General features: G+C 41.7%; 1 protein-coding gene across 1 annotated transcript in view; it reads left to right on the top strand.

Annotated features, from left to right (window-relative positions):
- LOC145403926 (uncharacterized) overlaps positions 1 to 23997 on the top strand; it is a 407720-nt gene that overhangs the window by 356080 nt on the left and 27643 nt on the right. The window contains exons 9-14 of the mRNA XM_080275528.1: positions 527 to 591; positions 2717 to 2936; positions 6628 to 7428; positions 8094 to 8416; positions 10104 to 10182; positions 13906 to 14102. Coding sequence (XP_080131654.1) covers positions 527 to 591; positions 2717 to 2936; positions 6628 to 7428; positions 8094 to 8416; positions 10104 to 10182; positions 13906 to 14102 — 1685 coding nt within the window. The remainder of the gene's footprint in view (positions 1 to 526; positions 592 to 2716; positions 2937 to 6627; positions 7429 to 8093; positions 8417 to 10103; positions 10183 to 13905; positions 14103 to 23997) is intronic.

Here is a 23997-nt window from a genome sequence, read left to right as displayed (position 1 = left end):
TTGCGGGCAAGGCCAAGACTCTCATGATAACGGATAATCTCCTTCACAGCATGATTGTAGAACCAATCTTTGAAGATCTTGGCTGTAAACCAGGCCTTCAGCAAGTGGAAATAAATCACTGGGAAACGAGCCATTAAACCCTGGAGACAGTGTGGCCGTTTGGCATGCTCCACTACAACAGGTTTCAGACGATGAAAGCCTGTTGCATTGGCTCAACACAAAACAGAGATGCACTGTTTGCTTGCCTAACGACAGGGTATCAACTTCTTCTCGTCAGCCAAGGTATAAGTCAGCTTCGTCCTGAAGAAGACCAGTTTCATCAGCATTTTAAACCTGATTGAGACATTACCCTTCTTAGTCATGTTTTTAAGCTTGGTGCAAAACTCATAAGTTCTTTCCATGTCAGTATCCAGCACTTCACCATAGGTTGTTTTGTTGGTATATTGAAGTTTGAACAGAGTCGGCCAACCTTCAGACGCCTTGAAATCCGTGATTCCCGGTTACCCAGCATACTTGGTGGCTGCAGCCTTCAGCTCGATACGACGCACAATCGTGGCACTGCCACACTGTTGTCAAAACCACCTCAGGCAGGTATGGTTAAGTTCACCAAAGCATGGCTTGGCCATCATCTTGCATTTGCACCATCGCACAGTCATACCATGTTGACCCAGGAAGAACATCTTGATAGAGTGCTTGTTCTGCAAATCCTGCAACATGATCAGGGGCGTGTCTTAATGCTCCATTAGCCATGTGATGGTCCAGCCATGCTCCATGTTCTCGATTATCTCCATCTTCTCCTTGGAGAAAACAATATGATGCCTGATGCATTGTTTGTGACAGGTGGGTGCACAAGAGATGTAGTGGCATTAGAGGTAGACTGTGGAATATTGCTGATTTCGTGTCTGCAGTATTTTGGAGACAGCATGCAGAGATTGCTAGGCACAAAAGGATTGATCTTGTTGGTGAGTGTCTTGAGTGTGTGGATGATGATGTTATATAGGGGACATGCAGTGTGCTGGAGGTGGGGCTGGATATGGAGTGGTTGGAGGAAGTTCAGGGAGCTGTTGCCTCTTTTGACACTGAGAGGGCTCTTCCTCTGTCCAAAGGGATCCTTGTATGCAGCATGTGTTAGGAGTGTATTATTGTGTGGCAGCAAGACCTGGGCACTAAAGGAGGAGGATATTTGTAGGCTCAAACATACAGAAATGACGATGATTAGATGGATATGTAGTACGTCCTTGAATTCGAGGCCTAGGGGAGGGGCTAGGTTTATGACAGAAGGTTATGGTGAGGAAATATGGGAGTGTATTTCTGCTCTGATCTGGTTGTGCATATTGAGGTGGTTTGGGCATACAGAGAGGATGGAGGATGACAGTTGGGTGTAGAAAGTGAGAAGTGTGAATGTCAGGGTCAGGGTTGAGAGAGGCAGACCAAAGAACACTTGGGACAAGGTCATGGAATGCGACTTCAGGAATAAGGTACTGAATAGAGAGGCTGCCAGAGACTGAGCAGCGTGGAGAGCCATCAGTGACCAAGGCCAATGCATGCAAGCATGTCGAAGCCTTTATAAATTAAACCATATTTAGATAGATAGATAATAGGGTGTATTGATCGATAGATGAAAGAAAAACTAAACGGGTGGATGAATGTATGGATAGATAGGTGGATAGAAATAGTAATATCCTTGAAGAATGACTAGTAAGAGAGGAGGGTATGACTTTGGGCTGCACTATGGAAGCTTTTGTTGGGGACTTCAAGAGAGAGAGAGAGAGAGAGAGAGAGAGAGAGAGTATTGACACCAAAACAGAAAAGGAGTGAAGGGAGAGATGACAGCTGTGTTTATGGAAAGTGGAGGGTGTGAGGGGAGGGGAGGGTACGGATAAGGGACGAGGAACGGGATAGGTTAAGGAATGGGGAAATATACGATGGGGAGGGGAGGAGCAAACGAAAGAAGGAGGGGCATATTGGGAAGAGTGAGGGAAGGCTGGGGAGAGAGGATGGGGATGAGGAAGGGTAGGGGGACAGAGGGGTGGAGGATAGGGGAATGGAGAATGGGGACATAGGGAAGTGGGGATGAGATGGATGGAGAGAGGATGATGAGAATAGGGGAGGAAGGGCTAGGGGGTGATGGGGGCAACTTGGAGCGGGTGAAACTTGTGAGGTAATTGAAACTTTTGCACTTGTTCGTCTTGCTGGAGAGAGAGAGAATCTGTAGAGTAATAAGAACAAAATAGAAGAAAATCTGCCATTGAATACAAGATATCAAATATAAATAGGAGTGAAAGATATTGACAAGATATATAAGTGTGGAGGATGGAGGAGCTGGAAGTAGAACTTTAGACTTTGGATTAGGTCCTTCAAAATAATTCAGGGATTATTGGTTAAAGAGGCTTGTTTTACAGTGCCATAAGGCACTTTATAATACTTCTTCCATAGAGATTTGAGTATATTCTGCATATTAAACCTTCTTGTGCTGTATATTGTTTTCATTGTTTTTATTTAAACTTAGTTTGCCTCCATAGCTTACAAGGGGATAGCGAGGTGTAATATGCAGAGTAGACTGTTAGGGAATATGTGTTACGAATTTACCAAAGACACTTAGAATACAACCTGCTAATGCTGCCAGAAATCGTGTAGCATGGAGAGTTGTCGTCGTGAGTTGTCACCAATGAATGAAATATGTTGATAGTTTTTTACTTTTTATTCTTTTCAACAGAAACACAGGAGATGAGGAGTTAGAAGAAGACTTACAAGTTGATGTCATCTTCCTTAGCCGCCTGACATCTACTGGCATACACAACCCTGTACTGGTTCTCTACATGGACCTTCTCTCAACTCAGTACAGTTATATGCTGTACCTCAGCACTACCAACTCACACACAAGCAAAACTGGTCTTGCCAAACAGAAGATAGAATTTTCACCTGCTCCAACCCTAGTGAGTTTACTGGACATTATGATGTACCGTAGAGACAAAAGCTATACTTGTAATCAGTATCCTCTCCCAGTAAACAAAGCCATTGGCCAGCAACGTCTGTCACCTTTTCCCACTGTCATCTTCTTCATTCCACTATGAACTTAACCTTACACGTTATCTCCTGTATCATTTGTTTCACCATAGTGTGAATGGGCAGTTTACTGGTAAAGTTTGAAAGGAATGAGAGAGTGTTTTTGATTGGAGATATTAATGGAAAAGTAGGGAATGTGAAGGTGGGTGGAGTAGTTGATGAGTGGGGTGTGCCTGCGAAGATGGGTGAGAATGGCAGTGCTTTAGTGGACATTTGTGCCAGGAGGGGGTTGGTGATAGCCAATACTCTCTTCAGGCACAAAATGATCCTCAGGTATATGTGGCGAGTGATCCCCCTGGGGGTAGGTTTTTTTTTCAAGAATACTCCCCCGGTATCCCTGCTTGTTGTAAAAGGCAACTAAAAGGGTTGGCGGAGGGTTAGTGCCCCTCCCCGGAAAACAACTAACTAAAAAAACAAACAATAAGCCTCGGACAAGGACTGACCAAACGATGACGACCAAGGACCGGACAAAGGACATGGTTATTGGAACGTGGAATGTAAGGGGAGCGAATGATGAGGTGAAAGAGAGAGAGATTGTCCAGGTGCTTGAGGGTGCAAAAATGGATGTATGTGGAATAACTGAAACAAAATGGAGAGGAGAAAGTGTGAGAGAATGGAAATATGGATGGGGTATATGTGCAGGAGTCGGTGAGAATGAGAGGGCAAAGGAAGGAGTATGTATAGTTGTGAGTAAAAGATGGAAGAAGAGCATAAGACAGTATGGATCAGTTGGGTCAAGGATTGTATGGGTAAAGTTGAAAGTTGGAATACAAATGTAGGCGATTGTGTGTGTGTATGCGTCAACGCAAGATCGTGCTAGAAGAGTGAGAGAAGAGTTCTGGACAAATATAGAAATGTGCATGGAAAAGTTTGGAAGGAATGAGAGAGTGTTTTTGATCGGTGATATGAATGGTAAAGTTGGGAATGTGAAGGTGGATGGAATAGTTGGTGAGTGGGGTGTGCCTGCTGAGATAGATGAGAATGGGAGTGCGTTAGTGGACATTTGTGCTGGGAGGGGGTTGGTGATAGCCAATACCCTCTTCAGGCATAAAATGATCCACAGGTATACATGGCGAGTGATGAGAAGGGTGGGAGGTGAACTGAATGAAAGGAAGGCAATGATTGATTATGTGTGTGTGGATGAAAGGATGCGAAGATGTGTAATGGATGCAAGAGTTTATAGAGGTTGGGGGAGTGGACTTTCTGACCACTACTTGGTGGTGGCCAGAATTAGGCTTCAAGTAAGATGGAGGAATACAAGAAGGGAAAGACGAGAGGAAGGAGTAGTTGCAAGGTGAGTGGAAAGGTTACAAGAGGATGAGAAAAAGGCAGAGTATAAGAGAGAAGCGGAGGAACGATTGGGCAAATATGAATTGGACCAGATGGGAGACGTGGAAGGTGTGTGTAGGATATTTACAGAAGAAATATGTGAAGCATGTGATGTGGTGTGTGGAAGGAAGAGAAGACGGAGGGGGGTGTAAGGAACAGCGTGGTGGACTGAAGAGGTGAGACAGGCTGTGGCACAAAAGAAGAAAGCATACAATGAATGGATGAGAAATAGGGGTGTGAAAGAAGTTGAGAGGCGGAAGAGAGAGTTATATGTAGAAAGAAAGAGAGAGGTGAAAAGATTAGTAAGAGAGTGGATGAGGAATTTGGAAGGAATTTGAGTGTAAAGTGGAGGGACTGTAAGAAAATGTTCTGGAAAGAGGTGAAAAGAGTAAGACAGGGTGGAAGTGAAGTTAGCAGGGGAGTGAAAGATAAAAATGGTAGATTACTAGTGGAGAAGGGAGAAGAAGTGAGCAGATGGAGAGATCACTTTAAGGAATTGTTAAACAAAGAGGATGGAAGTAATGCGAGTATAAGTGGCTGGGGAATCGCTGGGAGAAGGAGGGAGGTGAGAAGACAGGAAGAAATCACTAAGATAGAAGTTGTGGAAGCAATGAAGAAAGTTAAATCGGGGAAAGCCCCAGGAATTAATGGAGTGTGTGGTGAAATGCTGAAGCATGGAGGAGAGATATTAGTAGAATGGATGTGGAAGATGTGCAGATTGGCCTGGGAGGAAGGTAGAGTCCCGGAGGATTGGAAGTCAGGTATAATTATTCCCTTGTACAAAGGAAAAGGGGAAAAAGAAGTGTGTGGTAATCATAGGGGCATTTGTCTTCTCAGTATAATAGGAAAAGTGTATGGTAGGATACTTATTGACAGAGTTAGAGAAAGAACAGAGAAATTAGTTGGAGAAGAACAGGGAGGCTTTAGGAAGGGAAGAGGTTGTGTAGATCAGATATTCATTCTTAGATCTTTAGTGGAAAAGTTTCTAGAGAAGGGAAAGAAGTTGTATGCGGCTTTCATGGATTTGGAGAAAGCATATGACAGGGTGGATAGACAAGGATTGTGGAAAGTGTTAAGAATATATGGAGTAGATGGGAAGTTATTGAATGCTGTGAAGAGTATGTACGATGGTGCGAAGGCTGCAGTGCGTGTGGATGGTGAACTAAGTGAATTTTTCTCTTTGAAAGTTGGGTTGAAACAGGGATGTGTCATGTCTCCATGGTTGTTCAATCTGTACATGGATGGGGTAATAAAAGAGGTACAAGGTAGGGTAGTGGATGTTGGAGTGGCCCTGGTGAGAGAGGATAGTGTTTGGAAACTCCCTGTACTGTTGTTTGCAGATGATACTGTGTTGTTGGGTGAAGACGAAGGGGAGCTGCAAGGCTTGGTGGATGAGTTTGGGAGAGTGTGTAAGAAACGGAATCTAAAGGTGAATGTAGAGAAGAGTAAAGTTATGGTCTTCGGGAAAAGTGAAGTCAGTGAATGTACAGTGAAGTTGAATGAAGAGGAAATGGAAAATGTGAGTGCGTTTAAGTACTTGGGTAATGTGATGAGTAAGGATGGAAGTTCAGAGGGTAAGGTGCTTGAAAAGGTACAGCAAGGAAGAAAGGTTGCTGGTTCCTTGAAAGCAGTGATAAGAAGCATGGAAGTGAAAAAGTTACTACATGACAGTATTGTGATACCAATGCTAATGCATGGAAGTGGAGCTTGAACTTTGCTTGAGGGACAGAAGTTAAGATTGAGAGCAGTGGAAATGAGTTATTTGAGTTATTAGGAAGTGAAGGAACGTTGTAGTGTGAATGTGGATGTGGTAGAAAGCTTTAGGAGAAACACACTGAGTTGGTTTGGCCATGTGGAGAGGATGGAGAGTGAGAGACTGATGATAAGAGTGTATGTGAGTGTGGTGGAAGGGGAGAGAGGGAGGGGGAGGCTGAGGATGAGATGGAGGAATAGGGTGGAGAGGTATATGAGAGAGGGGGTTGTGAGCTGGGAGCGGGACAGTGAAATGGCTGGGGACAGGGCGACATGGAGTTGATTTGTTTGTGGCCACCCCTTACGAGATTAAGGCAATTGACAATAGATAGAGAGTATTTCCTTCGTCCTGAGAGCATGCTTGGAATTGTAGGCCATCTTGTAGAATAGTAACTAGGCTATTTCTTGACCCTAACGACTGTCTCCATATTAATTTTGATGTTCTTTACATGTTATTCTTGGTGGTTTATTTATTTATAGGAAAACTGCCAGGTGGTGGAGCTGACAGACAGGGAGGGTCCATGGTTCCGTGCATCTTGCCACGAAGTAGATGGCCACTATTATCCAATACGTCTTCAGTGGAGCTACCACTTCCTTTGGCTAGGGACCAAGACTATATTCTACCATGGCACAAGAACCTCTATTGATTTCTCACTTCCGTCAGGACTTGACTCCAATGACTTTAAGATGTATGTCTCCTTGCGGGCCATAGATGGAAAAGAAGTTTCTTTCAAGTACCCTACAGCATTTCAATTCCTGGTTGAGCCCCGTTCAAACATTGGAAGTGGTGTTCTCTCTATCTTCTGGGAGATTTCTGCTATTGAGAATGAAAGTCCTCCACTACTCTTACAACAAGTGCGTTCACTGGCCTGGGAGCTAAATCTCATCAAGCCTGACCATGTGTCTGAAACTGTACTGGACAACATTCTCACCATTTCATTTTATCACACTAGCTGTGAGAGCAGCTTGGAAACAGTCACAGCTGTTCCATCCTACAACCAAGATCCCTCAAATTTCTCATTCCCAAATGTGCATTACACCTCAGATATTCTCTTGAAGGTGAATTTTCTCAAGTCATGCGCCCGAGATCATTTGGCTGAAATTGTAGCAAACCAACCTGTACGGGATGAAATGGAGGTTCTACAAGTCCTAACAGCACTGGAGATAATTGTGGATGCCAAGGAGAATATTTCCAGCACCACCTACCTCAGGGTAATGTTTGCAATGCATGCGGCCGCTGCCAGGATGTGGTTCTGCTACAATGCAGAGATTAAATCACAGGTGGGAGTTGCAGGCTATTTCCATTGACAGTGTGTAGCTTTCTTTCTGGTACTGACTCATTCAGCCTGGGAATGTCGTTTTCATTTTATTCATACCATCTCGTAAGAGTTTGATTCAGCTTAGGATATACTTTTCAAAGTGAAGGGGGTAAATATAGTCTTAATAAGTCTTTTCAGTACAAGGAGTCTTTTGTAAGTTAAATAATCTGGGGCAGCAAGAATGAAATGAAAGAGATTCTTGGATTCAAAGGGTTAATGGTAATTGAAAGTTTGGTGAAGTACTTACATTACTTACGGTACTATATTTATGAAGGAATAATGCTATAAGGTAGTTAGATCATTTGATTCACTTAACTGAAGACAATGATATCTGATTCATTACCCAATATATATATAGTATAACTTTATTGTATTAATCATACTTTCTTCAGAATTGTCATTGATTGTCCAGTACAAAATATGACATTTAAATGATCATGCCTTTATGAATTTGGTACCCCATGGGAGATTATTAGACAACATAAAATTGATTGATTTGAAAACTTTTTTTTTTTTTTTTAAGTTCTCTGTACGAAGTTAAAATTATTTATTTATTTATTTATTTTTATTTTTATTTATTTATTTTTTTTTTTAATACAGTACTTAGAAAAACTTGCTTTTCCTTAGGCAACACAGGAGTTCTTCGTGCTGTCGTCTGTGATGCTAGATAAACAGTCTGAGATCTACGACTGGGAGAGCACGTCAGTGGCCGTGCCAGAGGCCATCATTTCAGAACTGCTGGTGGTAATGGAGTTAGAGACAAGTGGGAGATTCCTGGAGGAGCAGCCTCTCTCCTTGTCCACGGATAACCTGACGTACCTTGGATACTGGGCTGATGCAGACGATATCAACCAATGGCAGTGCTATGTGCCATTTGTCTTCCAACCCATTGAGAACGTGTCTGGAGTCTACTTGATTCAGTCCCTCATTCATGCACGGTCACCATACAGGTATAGTTCTTTCACCTTAATGTGGCTCAGATTTTTGTGTTTTTGCATCTTATTTTGTCATACTCAGTGGCAGAAAAAGTTAGGTCTACAGCTCAGCTTCCTTACCATAGCATGTATTCATGATTAGCATTGTAAGTCTCTTGTTACAGCTGAGCATTCAGGATAAAGAGATAGCAGTTTTAGGCCAGGTTAGAATAAAATGAGCACTGTATCCTACTTAAACAAGTTAGGTTTGGTAAAATATGTAAAATGGATTTCTTTATAAAATGAAACTAAGCAAAGACCCTTAAAAAGTGGTGGGAGAGGTGGTGGCTGAATCGACTGAGAGGCGGCTTGCAGTCCTAATGGACCCAAGATCAAATCCTGGCTGGGACAAGGAACAATTCAAGGATTTGAATATCATAAAAAGTAGACTTTACTGATCTACCAGAAGACCAGCTGACATGTCGTAAAAATACCCCATCTAATACCAGTACACCAGTCCTATATGAGACAGCCCATGCATGTATTCGATATGGAGAGTGGGTGTTAGTGCTGAAGTGGTGACATGTGGAGGTGTGTAGGAGGACTACTGGGCCTTGGGATAGGCTCTGAAGCCTTTGTCCGGAATCCAGTTCATAAAAAATATAATAATGATTAAAAAATCCTTGCATGTGTAAACTTGAAAAAAGTCTATAGGAACAAAAAAAAATAAAAAAAGGTCAGGCAGCACAAAGATATTTTTTATGTGTAATTTTAGGATGACTTTAACTGGTAGGTAATGTGAAGCACACAAATTTGACTGGCTATGCTTTAGAGGTGGAGTCAGGATTTTGGGAACTTGAATGGTATGTGAGTGAGTGTGTGGCCCATTTAGTTGGGTATGCTGTTGTTAGTTCTCCCTCAGTCAGCATTTTCTTACTGTCTACTGACCTTACCCCATTCTTGGGTTGGGGGAAGAAAAAATGATGATGATGATGATGATGATGGCGGCAGCCATGGTTTTCTTAGAAGTTATGTAAAGGTTCTGTAAAATCTATCTATCTGTCGTGCCAGATACCTCAATCTCGGAAGGGGTGGCCACAAATGTATTGCCTACATGTCGCCCTGTCCCCTGCCATTTCACTGCCTCCCCCCTCCCCCCCAGCTCACACATCCTTCTCCCATATACCTCTCCACCCTATCCCTCCATCTCATCCTCAGCCTCCCTATCCCTCTCCCCTCCTTCACCTCACTCACATACTCTCTCCTCATTAGTCTCTCACTCTCCATCCTCTCTACATGGCCAAACCATGTTATTTTATTTCCTGTAACACCTCTTATCACATCTACATCCACACCAAAACGCACCTTCATTTCCTCTTTTGTCAGTCTGTCTCTCCATGTAATTCCACATGCTCCTTTCAAATAACTCACTTCCACTGCTCTCACTCTTGTGTCCTTCCAGCAAGGCCCAAGCTTCATTCCCATTCATTAGAGTTGGTATCACAATACTGTCATGCAGCCACTTTTTTACTCCCATGCCCACTTCCCTATTTCTTATCATTACTTTGAAAGAACCAGCTACCTTTCTTCCTTGTTGTACCCTTTCAAGCACTTCATCCTCCATCTTCCATCCTTACTCATCACACTACCCAAGTACTTAAATCACTCACATTTTCCATTTCTGTAAAATGAACCTACTTAAAAATGGGTACTTCCGATGCAGGATACCCCAAGACCCTATCACCTCGGAAACTGTAACACTTGCTGTCCACCTACCACATCCCTTCCCATTGCAGGTCAAGGTAAGTGCCACTCTACTCTGCATGCGGTGGGTGCTTGATGTTTTGAGTGTGTGAATTTTCATATTCTTGTTAGCTTAGGAGACATCCTAATACCTCTTCCATAATGGTTTAATTGTTCATTGCTACTTACTATTTTTGTGTGTATTTTCTTTTACATTGACATAGATTGCAGAAAGACATGTTTAGGAGGAAATGCTGGGTGGCCTCCTTAACAAACAAGAATACAACCCTTGGTATGTTATATACTTTTTAGTAAACTTCCTAATACTGTATTTGTATCAGTTGGAAGACAGGGTAGAGAACAGGGAGAAGATACAGAGTAATCCCTCGATTATCCAACATAATAGAGCCAAAGGCATGACTGGATATGGAGCAGTATCCTGTACTGTACCCATACCCTTCCTATACCCAACCTGCTGCCTATACCATACCAATATGTACAGTACCACCCCTAAGTTTGGCAATGTTGTGCAGTCTTTTGGCTCTATTTAGACATCAAAATTCACATTGGAATATGCAATGTAATCCTAAACACTAAGAAAACAATGCATAAGTAACAGAAAAACACAAAAACCCTACCAGTATGCACAGTACCCCTCCTAATTTTGGCAGTGTTCTGCAGTCTCTCAGCAGAATTTAGACATGAAAACACAGGTGGGAATATCCAATGGAATGGTAGACACTAAGAAAACAATGGATAAACAACAAAAATCCACAAATATCATCCTTATAATGTACAGTACCCCTCCTAATTTTGGCAGTGTTCTCTGGTCTTTCAGTTGTATGTAGACATCAAAACACACATGGGAATATCCATTGTAATGCTAGACACAAAGAAAGCAATGCATAAACAATAAAAGTCCACCAAAAAATCAATGATGATGATGATGATGGTGGTTGCAGTATTTTTAACCCTCTCGAGAATTTAAAAAGTTTCTGAGCCACCAAGAATGATGGCTGACTCTGTGGCACTAAGAAATACATTACTTTGAAAGTCAGTATGCCCCCTGGAAGTTGTTTATATTTGTATATATTTATACCATCATCTTCACTGGTGTTTAAGCCATAAGGTAAGCTAATTAAAACTCACAAAACTGATGAGTAAAAGTATATATAAAAATGCAGCGAGAATAATCTTGTTGGAGAGTAAAAAATACGTTCAAATATCTTCTAAACATCATAGGGGGGATTATTGGTAATCCCCTGATTATCCATATAGTCTGTATCCATTTGTGCTCTGTATCCATTCATTAGGCCTTGGCAATATTATAACTGTAACTGGATATATACGTCTGTAACTGTTCATAAAAGTTCCAGCTTCGGCGGCTGGCTGTCCAGTGACAAAGTAAAAAAAAATTCGTTCCGTGGCTCACTTCAGTGGCCACGCGCGGATAATAGACCCTAACCTGCAAGGTGAGTGAGAATGGCTGTACGGATTCGTAATGTACAGTAAGACCTTACTATAACGGACTAATTGGGGCCCAAACCATTCTGAAAAAAGCGAAATTCTGGTAAAAGCAACATCCGGACTTCCCCCTGCTAGACTTTTTCTGATTTACCAGACATTAGTCCGGATTGCACCAACGGTTTTTAAACTGTTTTCACTACCATTGCAGTACTGTACTATATTTTACCTTCACTACAATAATAAAATGGTGTAATACAGTAAGACCTTACTATAATGGACTAATTGGGGCCCAAACCATTCTGAAAAAAGCGAAATTCTGATAAAAGCAACATCCGGACTTCCCCCTGCTATCCCGGATTTTTTCTGATTTATCAGACATTAGTCCAGATTGCACCAACGGTTTTTAAATTGTTTTCACTACCATTGCACTACTGTACTATATTTTACTTTCACTACAATACTGTACTGTACACTGATAAACATGTTTTTTATTTAACATATTGTGGTGAACATAGCTGAAATGGTCAGACAGTCAGGACTGCTTCTGGCTTTATCAGACTTTTTCCAATATACAATATATGAATTTAGTCCGGTAGCTCCTCGATTCCAATAAAGCGAATTCTGGTCTGTTGAAGTGCGTTATATCGAGGTTTTACTGTATGGTCAAAATCACCTAGCCACCCTGATCAACAGAAACACACAGGCCGTGTGCGAGGAAAACCGACATAAACCACAAGGTGAGCACGAATGGTTGTATGGGGCCTTGTTGAATGGTGGAAATCCCCTAGCCACCCTGATCACTGGTAACATTTTGGAGGTGCATGAGGAAGACAGAGCATAACCCACAAGGTAAACAAGAATGGCTGTATGGATCCCTACCATATGGTAAAAATCCCCCTGACTGCCCAGATTAGTTGAAAACTCCCGGCCACGTGTGGCCATCTGCCCCCATACTGAATGGTCAAAGTCGCATCACCCGCCAGATTACTCAGCAACTCCTTAGGCCTATGATGTATGGGGACCCAGTGTTTCTGCCATGTTGCGAAATTTGCCTGGGCGAGGGAAAAAGACCCCTGCGCTGGTTGGCCAGTATACTGCTTTTTGCCTTGCATGCTCATAGCCAAGCGTGGTTCAGACATGGCATTGCCGTACACTCCCCAGCGTTACCACACCTCAGTTCCTGTCATTGTCTCTCCGCATGTGGACGTTTTTTGCTGTTTTTGCATTGTTTTCTTAGTGTTTAGGATTACATTGCATATTGCAATGTGTGTTTTGATGTCGAAAAACAGCTGAAGGACCACAGAACAATGCCAAAATTAGGAGGGGCACTGTACATATAGGTTGGGTTTGGGTATAGGTAGGGTATGGGTACAGTAGAGGATAGTACTCCACATTCGTTCATTACCCATATCTGGTCATGCCCTTGGCTCTGATATGACGGATAATCGAGGAATTACTGTAGATATTACTGGGCAGTAGTCTGTTGTCAGCATTTTAAAGCCATGATAAAGCATAAGTTAGCATGTATGGTAGTGAGACTTGGGTAGTAAAGGAGGAGGATATTTATAGGCTCAAACATACAAAATGACAAAAATTGGATGGATGTGTCATACATCCTTGAATACAATTGAAGAGTTGAGGGGAAGGATGGGACTGGAGTGTATTGGTGCTGTGGTGAGGAGGGACAGACTGAGATTGGTTGAGCTCGTGGAGAGGATGGAGGATGACAGTTTGGTGTGTAAAGTGAGAAGTGTGAACGTTGGGTTAGGGTTGTGAGAGGCAAACTGAAAAATATCTGGAGCAAGGTCATAGAGTGTAACCTCAGAGATAAGGGACTAAATAGGGAGGCTACCACAGATCAAGCAGCGAGGAGAGCCAATGCATGGAACTATGTTGGGACTTTTATAAATGAATGAACAAATGAACAGAAAACATTTCAATACTAATAATTATTAGCCAGGCAGGGGGAGTTAAGCTTTTTCTCATATTTTTACTGTATTTTTAACATTTAGTTTGCATAAATTTTTAAATATTACTATTATTATTTTGCTGTCCATATCTTTGCAGTCAGTCATTGGATGTTGTGGTCTTATATTTCTGTTTCATTGCCACACCCGATAAGTTGTAGTTAGTCATACTTTGTAGCAAAGTGGATATCTTGCTTTGTTCATCCACTAAATTCTGGTTCTGTCCTTTCTGTTTGCATAAAGAGGGGGTTTCCTCTTTTACTTATTCTATTTCTCTTCTATTTGTGTAAAGCATATGATGTTCTTCTCCATTCTGATTACCAGTGTTTCTTTTTTATTTACTTACAGGTGAAGCTTCCTCATTCACTTCTTTTGGCTGGGTTAGACTATGACTTCCGACGTAAGGGTGTGTTCAATCCCGGGCTGTTGAGTGTCTATGAATTGATGGTGGGGCCACAGCACCAGCAGCTTGTGTTACAGGTCCTATTTGAGGTCACAAGGCTCCTCAGCCCTGAGTACCCAGTGGCAGCTGTTGTCCTTTTATGGTGAGTCAAGGTGGTAAGTGGGGATGCTCACGTTCCACTCAATGTAGTGCTGCTTTGGGTGTCTGCCCTTTCCTCTCTTCTCTCCTTCCTCTTCAGTCTTTCTTTCCTTCATTCTTTCCTCTCCTTTCTGCCTACGGGTGACTTTACACTCCCTCTTCTGTCTTTCCTTCATTTTTTCCTCTTCCATCTTCCTATGGGTGACTACACTGAGTGACAAGGCAAATGGTTTCCTGTACACCAGGAAACCATTTACTATGCTGGGTGTTAACCATATAACCAAATTATGGCATCTGGTGGTTTAGTGAGAAATTAAAGCACCCCAATCAGAGTGAGCATGTGCAGGTTTACGAGTATATCCAAGGGGTGATTGGAGTTTATTGCAACACTCCTTATTGGGCAACACAGGATTAGGTGATGATGATACTCATGGGAAAGTTTTTGAGGATAGAGGGTTGAGATGGATACAGGTATACCCAGGTTTAACAATGCAATTGGTTAGGTAAAAACCCATCACTAGGCGGGATATCGTATATCGGGGTAGATTTATATGTAAAGTATAGGGATGCTATTTTGAACCTTGGGTTTCCCCCCAACCAAGTCCTAAGTCCACCCACATGTGTCCAAAAAAGTTTTTAGCTCACCTAAACCTCCAAATACCTTTAAAACACGCTAAACTAAGCCTAAAAGCAGTTCATATCTCAGCTAAGCCCAAAAATAAAATCTGGAAATCATCAAATGTAAGTCTGGAAAAAGTCAGTAAACTGTACCCCAAAATGACAATGTTCACCCCACCTATGACTAAAACACAGTAATATAAATCTAAAAACAGTTTATGAATCAACCCACACAAAATTTAAGTCTATAATATAAAAATCAGTTTTAAAAAAATCCAAACCTATCGTTAAACTGAGGTTTGGCCATCGTTAGGTGGGGTATGGTGGTATTTCTACCCCTGTCGGTAAACCGGGGTATCACATCTAAGGGTATCGTATATAGAGGTATACCTAGTTACACATTATCCAGCTCGACACTGAGTGTTGAGCTGATGGGGGTACTATGCAGTATCTGGAGTTCTGCAATAACCAGCATGTGGCTTGGCTGAATTACACCAGATTATTGAGAGTTTACTGTATATTATTGTTACAGTAGACTTCACTTTAATGGACCTCGGTAGACTGGATATTGGATTTAACGAACACTATGAAATCCACCAAACTTCTGTTGCTTGTTACAAACAAAATTAATTAAGTGGGGTGCAGTGGGGCTCAGTACATGTGTTCCTCACCAATTTTACGCCAACCTGGCCAGAAATTACCCTCTCCCCATTGTGATTGCCAGGTTGTAATGAAAGACTATAGTAATACTGTACCAGCCATAAGATGTGCTGTTATAAGGATGTGAAATAAGCTGCAAATGGGTGAAATTATGAGCCAACTTAGTGTAAAATAGGTATAGTTTTCATTTTTATTACTAGAATATGCTACTGTCCTAATTTATTATTAAACATATGCTTGAAATCCCACCTAAGGGGGGGACTGTTGGATTTAACAGAATATTGGCTTTGTTGAATCAGGCTTCCTCTCCAATTAGTCCATTAAAGCTAGGTTTTACTGTATTATAATTGTTATTATTATTGTTATTATTATGATGATGATTATTATTGGTTGTAGGTGGTGGTGACCATCATCCACTCACTTGATGTAGTGCTGCCTACTTCTTCTTTAGCCTTTATCATTCTTTTTCTGTGCCTGCCCTCCTCTCTTCCTATTTCTCCCATCTTTCCTGTCACTTCTTAGTACAGGTACTTTTCTTTCCTTTACAGGTGGCTTTACATTGAGTGACAACCCAAATAGTTTCCTGTAAGCCAAGAAACCATTTACAACGCTGGGTGGTAACCATATAACCAAACCATACGTGCTCCCTACGTGTCAGGAAATGGGTTGGTGGAGGGTTAGTGCCCCTCCCCGTAAAACAAATAACTCAAGAGTCAATTGGCCACCTCTTCCTGGATTATGGCATCTGGCAGTAGATAGATAGATAGATAGATTATTATTATTATGATCATTATTATTATTATCATTATTAATTTTATACTAAGTGTTGGTAGAAGTGCCAGAAGATACAATCACTAATTTTTGTCCCTGACCATACTGTACTGTAATTACTTTATGTTAAGCACTGCAGCTGGTATATTATTCTTTGGTACTGTATTTGTATGTCACTGTACCAAGATAACAACTGGGTGTACCATCAGTGTGTTGCATCAGCCTAGCCTCCTGGATCCTTGCCCAGCCGTGTGTTACAAGTCGTTGAGCAAAGCTTCAGGGGGTTTAGGAGGTTGCTAGTGACTTCTTACATCTTAGTAAGAATTGCCATCTTCATTACAACATGAGGTACTCAAGATACCAAGAGAGGTTCATTTCTCAGAAGGAGCTTGGATTTTCAGTTTGTAAGCAGAAACCTTGAAAAGTACTGTACAGTATTACCCATGTTGTTGCAGGAAATATATGTGAAATATTAGTAAATTATTGTTGAGCTCATTTTGAGTCTACATCAACACATGTCTAAATATCAACCTTTATGGAGTTAATTTAGTGTACTGATGATCTTATGGATGAATTATGAGGCAGACCATTTTTACCCAGAAGGTCATCAGTGAATTACAACTCCATGTCAGTTGAGACGTACTATGGGTCACAAAAGTATCTGTGCACAGGGGGTCTAATGCCTAAAAAAAAATTTGATCAGCTGCTAATGTTGAGGGGTGGTTGGTATGCCATTACCAATGCCTCATTGTGTATGATCAGTGATAATATATCATGACATTTGCTATATTTGCAAGAGGATATTGCGAATTGGCAATATATGACACCTCCCAACATCAGGGCTACCAACGTGTGGTAGGTTGGACACTAATATTTTAGTAACCTTCGTTCCATGGTCCCAAATGTTTCACGCATATTGTGCATGAATACTTTTGTGACCCATAGTACATGTGTGTTGGTACAGCATTTATTATTCAAATAAAGCCCAAGAATGACCTCTGAAGTTTATCGTACATTTCATGAGACACCCTATAGAACAGCATTTCTTAACCTTTTCCGACCTAGTAAGATCTCACAGTCCAGTTCCCCTTACCTCTGGTTATTGGGACTACAGTTGCTATACTACTACAAGGAAAAAGTATAGTGAAGTACTGCATGACAGTTTGTTTCATCCATTCTTCAAAACTTAAACATAAAGATGCTAATACTAGGCAAAACCAATGTACCCCTTAAAATTGATTTCAGCACTCTCTGGGAGTGCTAGCACCCTAGGTTAAGAAATGCTGCAGTGTAAAAGTTTGACATCACTTTTGGAATGCTATCAAGTAAAGTGTGCTGAAAGTTAACAAAAAGACTCCAAGAATGAACCTGGCTATCAAGGAGGTATTTTATTTCCACAGAAACTGTGCCATGGTCTATTTTGACAAGACTTGAGTCAACCCAGGACTCCTCTCACGTTGGTTCACACTCATGTCACCAACAGGTAGAACCGAGGGAGATCTTTTTCATTTTCTTATTGCCATCTTCTGAAAGATTTATTCTACTTCTTGTATGTGTGTGTGTGTGTGTGTGTGTGTGTGTGTGTGTGTGTGTGTGTGTGTGTGTGTGTGTGTGTGTGTGTGTGGAGGGGTTAGATATCCATCCATCCATCCATCATCCAATCCTACCTTGCCTCATGAGGAGCGTAGGAGCCTGGGGCTAGGAAAGTTGGTCCTGGCATTTAAGATGAGAGTGACCAGCCTCACTCATCCCTGAGTGGCATTATGTGAGCAATAAACCTCAACCATCCCTTGGATATAAACCTTCACCGGCTCAATCTGATTGGAGCACCTTTATTACCCACTAAACCACCAGGAGCCAAAATTTGGTTATATGGTTACCACCCAGTGTAGTAAATGGTTTCCTGGTGTACAGGAAACCATTTGGCATGTCACTCAGTATAGAGTCACCCACAGGCAGAAGGAAGAGGAAAGAATGAAGGAAAGACGCAAGAGGGAGTGTAAAGTCACCCGCAGGCAGAAGAAAGAGGAAAGAATGAAGGAAAGACAGAAGAGGATGAATGGAAAGAAGGATGGAGGAGAGGAAAGGGCAGACACCCGAGAGCAGCACTACATCGAGTGAGTGGATGGTGAGCGCCCCCACCTACCACAGACCCTTAATAAATCCCATCAGTATGAGAAGCCTTTCCTAAGATCAGGGCCATTGGCAGGATTTTAGAAAGGGAGGTTTGAAAAAAAAATTGTAACTTTTTTCATGAAGTTATAAAGGAAACACAGGACAGTAGATTAGTTGACCTCGTTTTCATTTTTCACATTATGTTATCAGGTGAAGATTGGCAACTTTTGGGGGTTTGTGAACACTCTTCTTCATTCTTTCTTATTTTTGATAAAACTTTAAAACACATTTTCTATCATTTTTCTATTGTAACATTCATAACAGGATTTAATTAATTTAATGAGTTGCATTATTAGTATTATTTTCATTAGAATTTTTTTATATATTCCAAATGGGGGCTAAACCCCCCCATGTGCACAGCCCTGTTTAAGATGAACAAATGAAGGTATGAAATTGTCTGGTAGCATCAAGAATAAACTAAAATAAAATCATTCACCTGGATTCTAGAGGTTAATACAGGCTTTCAAATCTCTTCACATTAAAAGGTCTCATGTAAGCTGAATAGAGTAGTCTTGGAATGAAGAGTAATACAGTACATGAGGAATGTCATATCCCATTACTGAAGGGGTTAGGGAGGATATGTACATCGCATCTAAGATCTGTACAGCATAATGAGAGTTTTTGCATCATAATCCAAATGTGTCCAACATTACTAGAATTTGTCCATCATAACTAGGATTTGTCCATAAACAGGATTTTTCCATCATAACCAAGATCTATCCGTTATAACCAAAATCTCTCCATCGTTACCAAGATTTATCTATCATAAACAAGATCTTTCCAGTATAACCGGGGTCTGTCCAGTATAACCACAATAAATCAAGATCTTTGCATCATAACCAGAATCTATCCAGCATCACCAGACTCTATCATAACCAAGATCTGTCCATCATAACAAAGATCTGTCAGTCATAACCAGGATCTGTCCAATATAACCAGGATCTTTCCAGCATAACTGGGATCTGTCCAGGATAACCAGGATCTGTCCTGCATAATCAGGAACTACCCAGCATAACCAAGATCCAGTCCAGTGAAAACCAAGACCAGCCTGGCCCTCCCCCACCTGAGACTTGCTTTGGACCTTTGTTCGCTTTATTAGGTGAGCAAAGTTTCAGGTGTGTGGAGGTTGGGTGCACTCATCACAGAAGTACAAGGATACAGGATATGAGGACACAAGGATACGAAGATAGGGGAGAATCAACCAGAATGATTGCTGGGAGGGATTGTCATTACAAGTTATTTTGGCAGGGTAAGGCAGATGGATATGGTGGTGTGGATGTGTTGGTTAAGGAGAAATGGGGTGGAATATGTCATGAATGTAATGAGGGTAAGTGAAAGGATAATGGTAGTAAAACTTTTGGTCTGTCGGATAATGTTTTCATTTATGTTGGCGAATGCTCCACAGTCAGACTTGGATGAGGTGGAGAAGGATGGTCCTGGGATGACCCAATACGTGTAGTAAGTGGTATGGGGGATGATGAGATTGTATTTTTGGGAGGGGACTTAAATTATCATGTAGGTGAAACTGCTCAAGGATATGAAGGAGTACATGGGGGATGTGCATATGGTTCAAGAATGACAAAGGGGAAAGGTGCTTGAGTTTGGGGAGGCAATGAACATGATTGTGTGCAACACACATTTTAGGAGAAGAGAGAGTAGGTTGATTACATTCAAGTCTGGGGGAAATAGCAGCCAGATAGACTATTTCCTGGTCAGGAGGGCTGATAGGTTAGTGAGGGATGTTAAAGTTACAGGGAGTGAGGAGTGTGTGCCACAACACAAGTTATTTATATGTGACATGGTGCTTGAGGAGCAGGTGATGAAAAAGAGGACTTATGCACCTAGGAAGAAAGTATGGAAGTTGAAAAACAAGCAGTAAAGGATGTCTTCTATTGCAAAATAAGTAGAGTAGTGGCTGGAGAGGGTGCCGTTTACAGAAGTGTTAATGAATAATACAGAGATCTCAAGAACAACCTCCTGAGAGTTACTGATTTCAAAGTGTGGATGGGCAAGGGTCCACCAAGACATAAAGTAACTTTTGGTGGCATGAGGGTGTACAAGCTTCAATTAAGGAGAAAAGAAGGCTTTTCCGGGAACAGAAAAAGGATGGTAACAAGGAGGAATATGTGGCTGCCAAGTGTAGGGCTAGAAAAGGGGCAAATCTGAGTCTCAGAGGCTTTTACTTGATAAACTATATAGTGTGGAAGGGAAGAATATGATATTTAAGGTGGCATATCAGATGAAGAGGGAAAATGGGGATATCATAGGTGAGTAGTGTGTGAAGAATGATGAAGGAAAGGTAGTGATGAACAGTGAGGATATTGAAGATGCTCAGAGAGAGCATTACAAGCAGTTATTGAGTGAAGAGGTTGACTGGGACAGGGAAGGTTTGGAGTCAGCAGATCCAGTGGATGGCCCTTGGCCTTTGATTGATGTCACAACTGTGAATAGGGCAATAGGCAGGATGCAGGTGGGGAAGGCAGTAGGTGTGTCTGGGTTGACTGCTGAGAAGTTGAAAGCCTTAGGAGATATTGGAGTGGGGTTAGTCACTGACCTGATAAATATGATTATAAACGAGTGTGTTGTCCCAGATGATTGGCTGAAGAGTTTAGTTGTAAATGTGTACAAGGGGAAGGGTGATGCCCTGGAAAGAGGAAATTATAGAGGCATAAGGCTTTTGGACCAGATAATGAAGGTAATGGAGTGAGTTCTAGAAGGTATGATTAGAGAAAGAGTGAACATTGATCACGTGCAGTTTGGATTTATGCCAGGCAAAGGGACCACTGATGTCATATTCATTGTTCGACAGCTTCCTGAAAATTACATTGGAAAGAAAAGAAATCTGTACTTTGTTGATTTGGAGAAAGTCTTTAACAGAGTCCCTACAGAGGTGGTGAAGTGGGCAATGAGAAAGCTTGGGATTGAGAGGTGGCTAGTTAGAGTGGTTATGACTATGTACAGTATGTGGGTGCTCACACCCAGGTAAGGATGAATGGAGATTTGAGTGATGAGTTTTCCATGAATGTTAGTGTACATCAGGGGTCAGTCTAGCCCCTTGTTGTTTATAATGGTACCTGAAGCCCTCTCACGTGACTGCAGAAGTGGACTCCTGTGGGAGATGTATGCTGATGGTTTGGTGTTGATTTCAGAGAAGGAAAAGGAGGCAGAAGAAAGGTTTAGGAAATGGAGAGATGGCATGGAGCACAAGGGCTTAAGATTAAATTCACATAAAATAAAAGTGATGGTATCTAGGGCTGGAGGTGGTACTGTCAAAGAAGAGGGAGATTGATCATGTGCAGTTTGCCACAAGGACATGGGAAGTAATGCCATCTTGTGTTTGTGATAAGTGGGTGCATAAGAATTGTAATGGTATTAGAGTTAGACTGCGAGATCATCCAGATTTCATGTGTGTGATGTGTTGAGAAGAGCATGTGGATATTGTGAGGCATGAAAGGATTGATCTTGCTGGTGAGTCTCTTTAGTGTATGGAAGAGTTTTGTTATTTAGGAGACATGTTATGTGCTGGAGGTGGGGCTGGAGCTAGCGCAGTGGCTAGAATGAGGAGTGGTTGGAAGAAGTTCGGGGAGCTGTTGCCTCTCCTGACATTGAGAGGGCTCTTCCTCTGTGCTAAGGGATATTTGTATGTGGCATGTGTTAGGAGTGTAATGCTATATGGTACTGAGACCTGGGGAGAAAAGGAAGAGGATATTTGGAGGCTGAAACATGTGGAAATGACAATATTTAGGTGGATGTGCAGTGCGTCCCTTAGTCCGAGGTCTGGGGGAGCTTGGTTTACAATGGAAGCATTAAGAGGTGGAATGAGACTGGAGTGTATTGATGTTGTGATGAGGAGAGGTACAGTGAGATGGTTTGGGTATGTGGAGAGGATGGGGGATGATAAATGGCTGCAAAAAGTGAAAAATTTTAACGTTAGGGGCAGGGTTGCGAGAGAGAGATCGAAAAAGACCTGGGACGAGATCATTGAGTGTGACCTCACGGATGAGGAACTGATTAAGGAAGCTGCCAGAGATCAAGCTGCATGGAGAGCCACCATTAGGTGACTAAGACTGATGCATGCAAGCATGCTGGAGCCTTTACAAAACAAAAATGAAAACAAGGTAATGAAGACACCAAGATGCAGGATATATGGATATGAAGATACAGGTTGGGTTTACTCATCCCAGAACTACAAGTACAGTCTGGGTGTGCTCACCACAGAAGTACAAGAATGTAGTGGGAAACTGCACTTACACTGTGGTACTGCATATTTAACTTAAGTGATATTATTGTACTGTAAATAAAATGAGGGTACATGTAGTACCTGTACAGTATTTGTTGAGGTATTGTTTTATTTTTTAAATGGTTCTCTTTGTGGTTAATTATCTTTACTGTAAGCTGAAAGAGAATGTGGTCTCAGGTTGGTTGTGGATATTATGAAGGTTTTATAAAGTATTTTACCTCAGTATATATTGTATATGCTTAGTGATGTATTCTGTTTGTCTTTAGAAGTTTCATAATGCATCTTCCTTTGTGATTTATTTTGCCTATTACATTTAACTGAATATCATCATCATGCATTAGCTTGAAAGCAGTGATAAGAACCAGGGAGTGGAAGTGAAAAAGTTGCTACATGACAGTATTGTGATACCAACTCCAACATGTGGAAGTGAAGCTTGGACCTTGTTGGAGGGACAGTAGTCAAGAGTGAGAGCAGTGGAAATGAGTTATTTGAGAGGAGCATGTGGAGTCACATGGAGAGAAAGACTGACAAATGAGGAAGTGAAGGAACATTGTGGTGTTGATGTCGATGTGATAGGAAGCATTAGAAGAAACACACTGAGGTGGTTTGGACATGCAGAGAGGATGGAGAGCGAGAGACTGACAAGAAGAGTGCATGTGAGTGAGGTGGATGGGGGAGAGGGAGGGGGAGGCCAAGGATGAGATGGAGGGATGGAGTGGAGAGGTATATGAGGGAGGGAGGGTGTGAGCTGGGAGCAGGGCAATGAAATGGTGGGGGACAGGGCGACATGAAAGCGATTTGTTTGTGGCCATCCCTTACGGGATTAAGGCGTCTGGCAATAGATAGATAAACTGGTCAGTATTTTCTTGCTAACACCAAATGGTTAAATTCAGCATTGAGAGGACCTGTAGCAGCAAAAGTGGTTGACAAAAGCTATATTCAGCACCTCGAAAAAAAAAAAAAAAAATCTGAAACCAAAATAAATAATTTGTTGGTAGCTTTAGTAGTAGTAGTAGAAGTAGCAGCCCCAGGCTTATCTGAAACATTAACATGCTGGATTGTATGCTAGGCAAACTGCAGTCAACCATCTAAATTTTAGGGGATAAAGAGAACTGAGGAATGTTTGCATAACCAGGCAGAAGACTTACCCAGTTATACCATTGCCACCAGATTAAGGCCTCCTTCTCCAGCACCAGATAGTCTAAGTAAAATGGCATTTTTTTTTTTTTTTTTTTTTTTTTTTTTTAAATGCAAGGAAGGAGGAATCAAAGGCCAGAAGCATGCAAGATTTTTCTCTCCAAGAAAGAACAAAAAGCAAATAAAATAAGAGAAAACCAGATTCAAGATCTGTTCATTTTGAGATGCCTGGACACACTGTGTTTATAAGACTGGAGGTCATAGGCAGTAGGAAATACAGACAGAAGAAGACAGTTCC

Source organism: Coenobita brevimanus, chromosome 62 (assembly GCF_032717465.1).
Source record: "Coenobita brevimanus isolate Jiangsu-jjx chromosome 62, ASM3271746v2, whole genome shotgun sequence".
Taxonomy (NCBI): domain Eukaryota; kingdom Metazoa; phylum Arthropoda; class Malacostraca; order Decapoda; family Coenobitidae; genus Coenobita; species Coenobita brevimanus.
The sequence above is the reverse complement of the archived record's forward strand: the minus strand, read 5'-3'. Positions and strand labels throughout refer to the sequence as shown.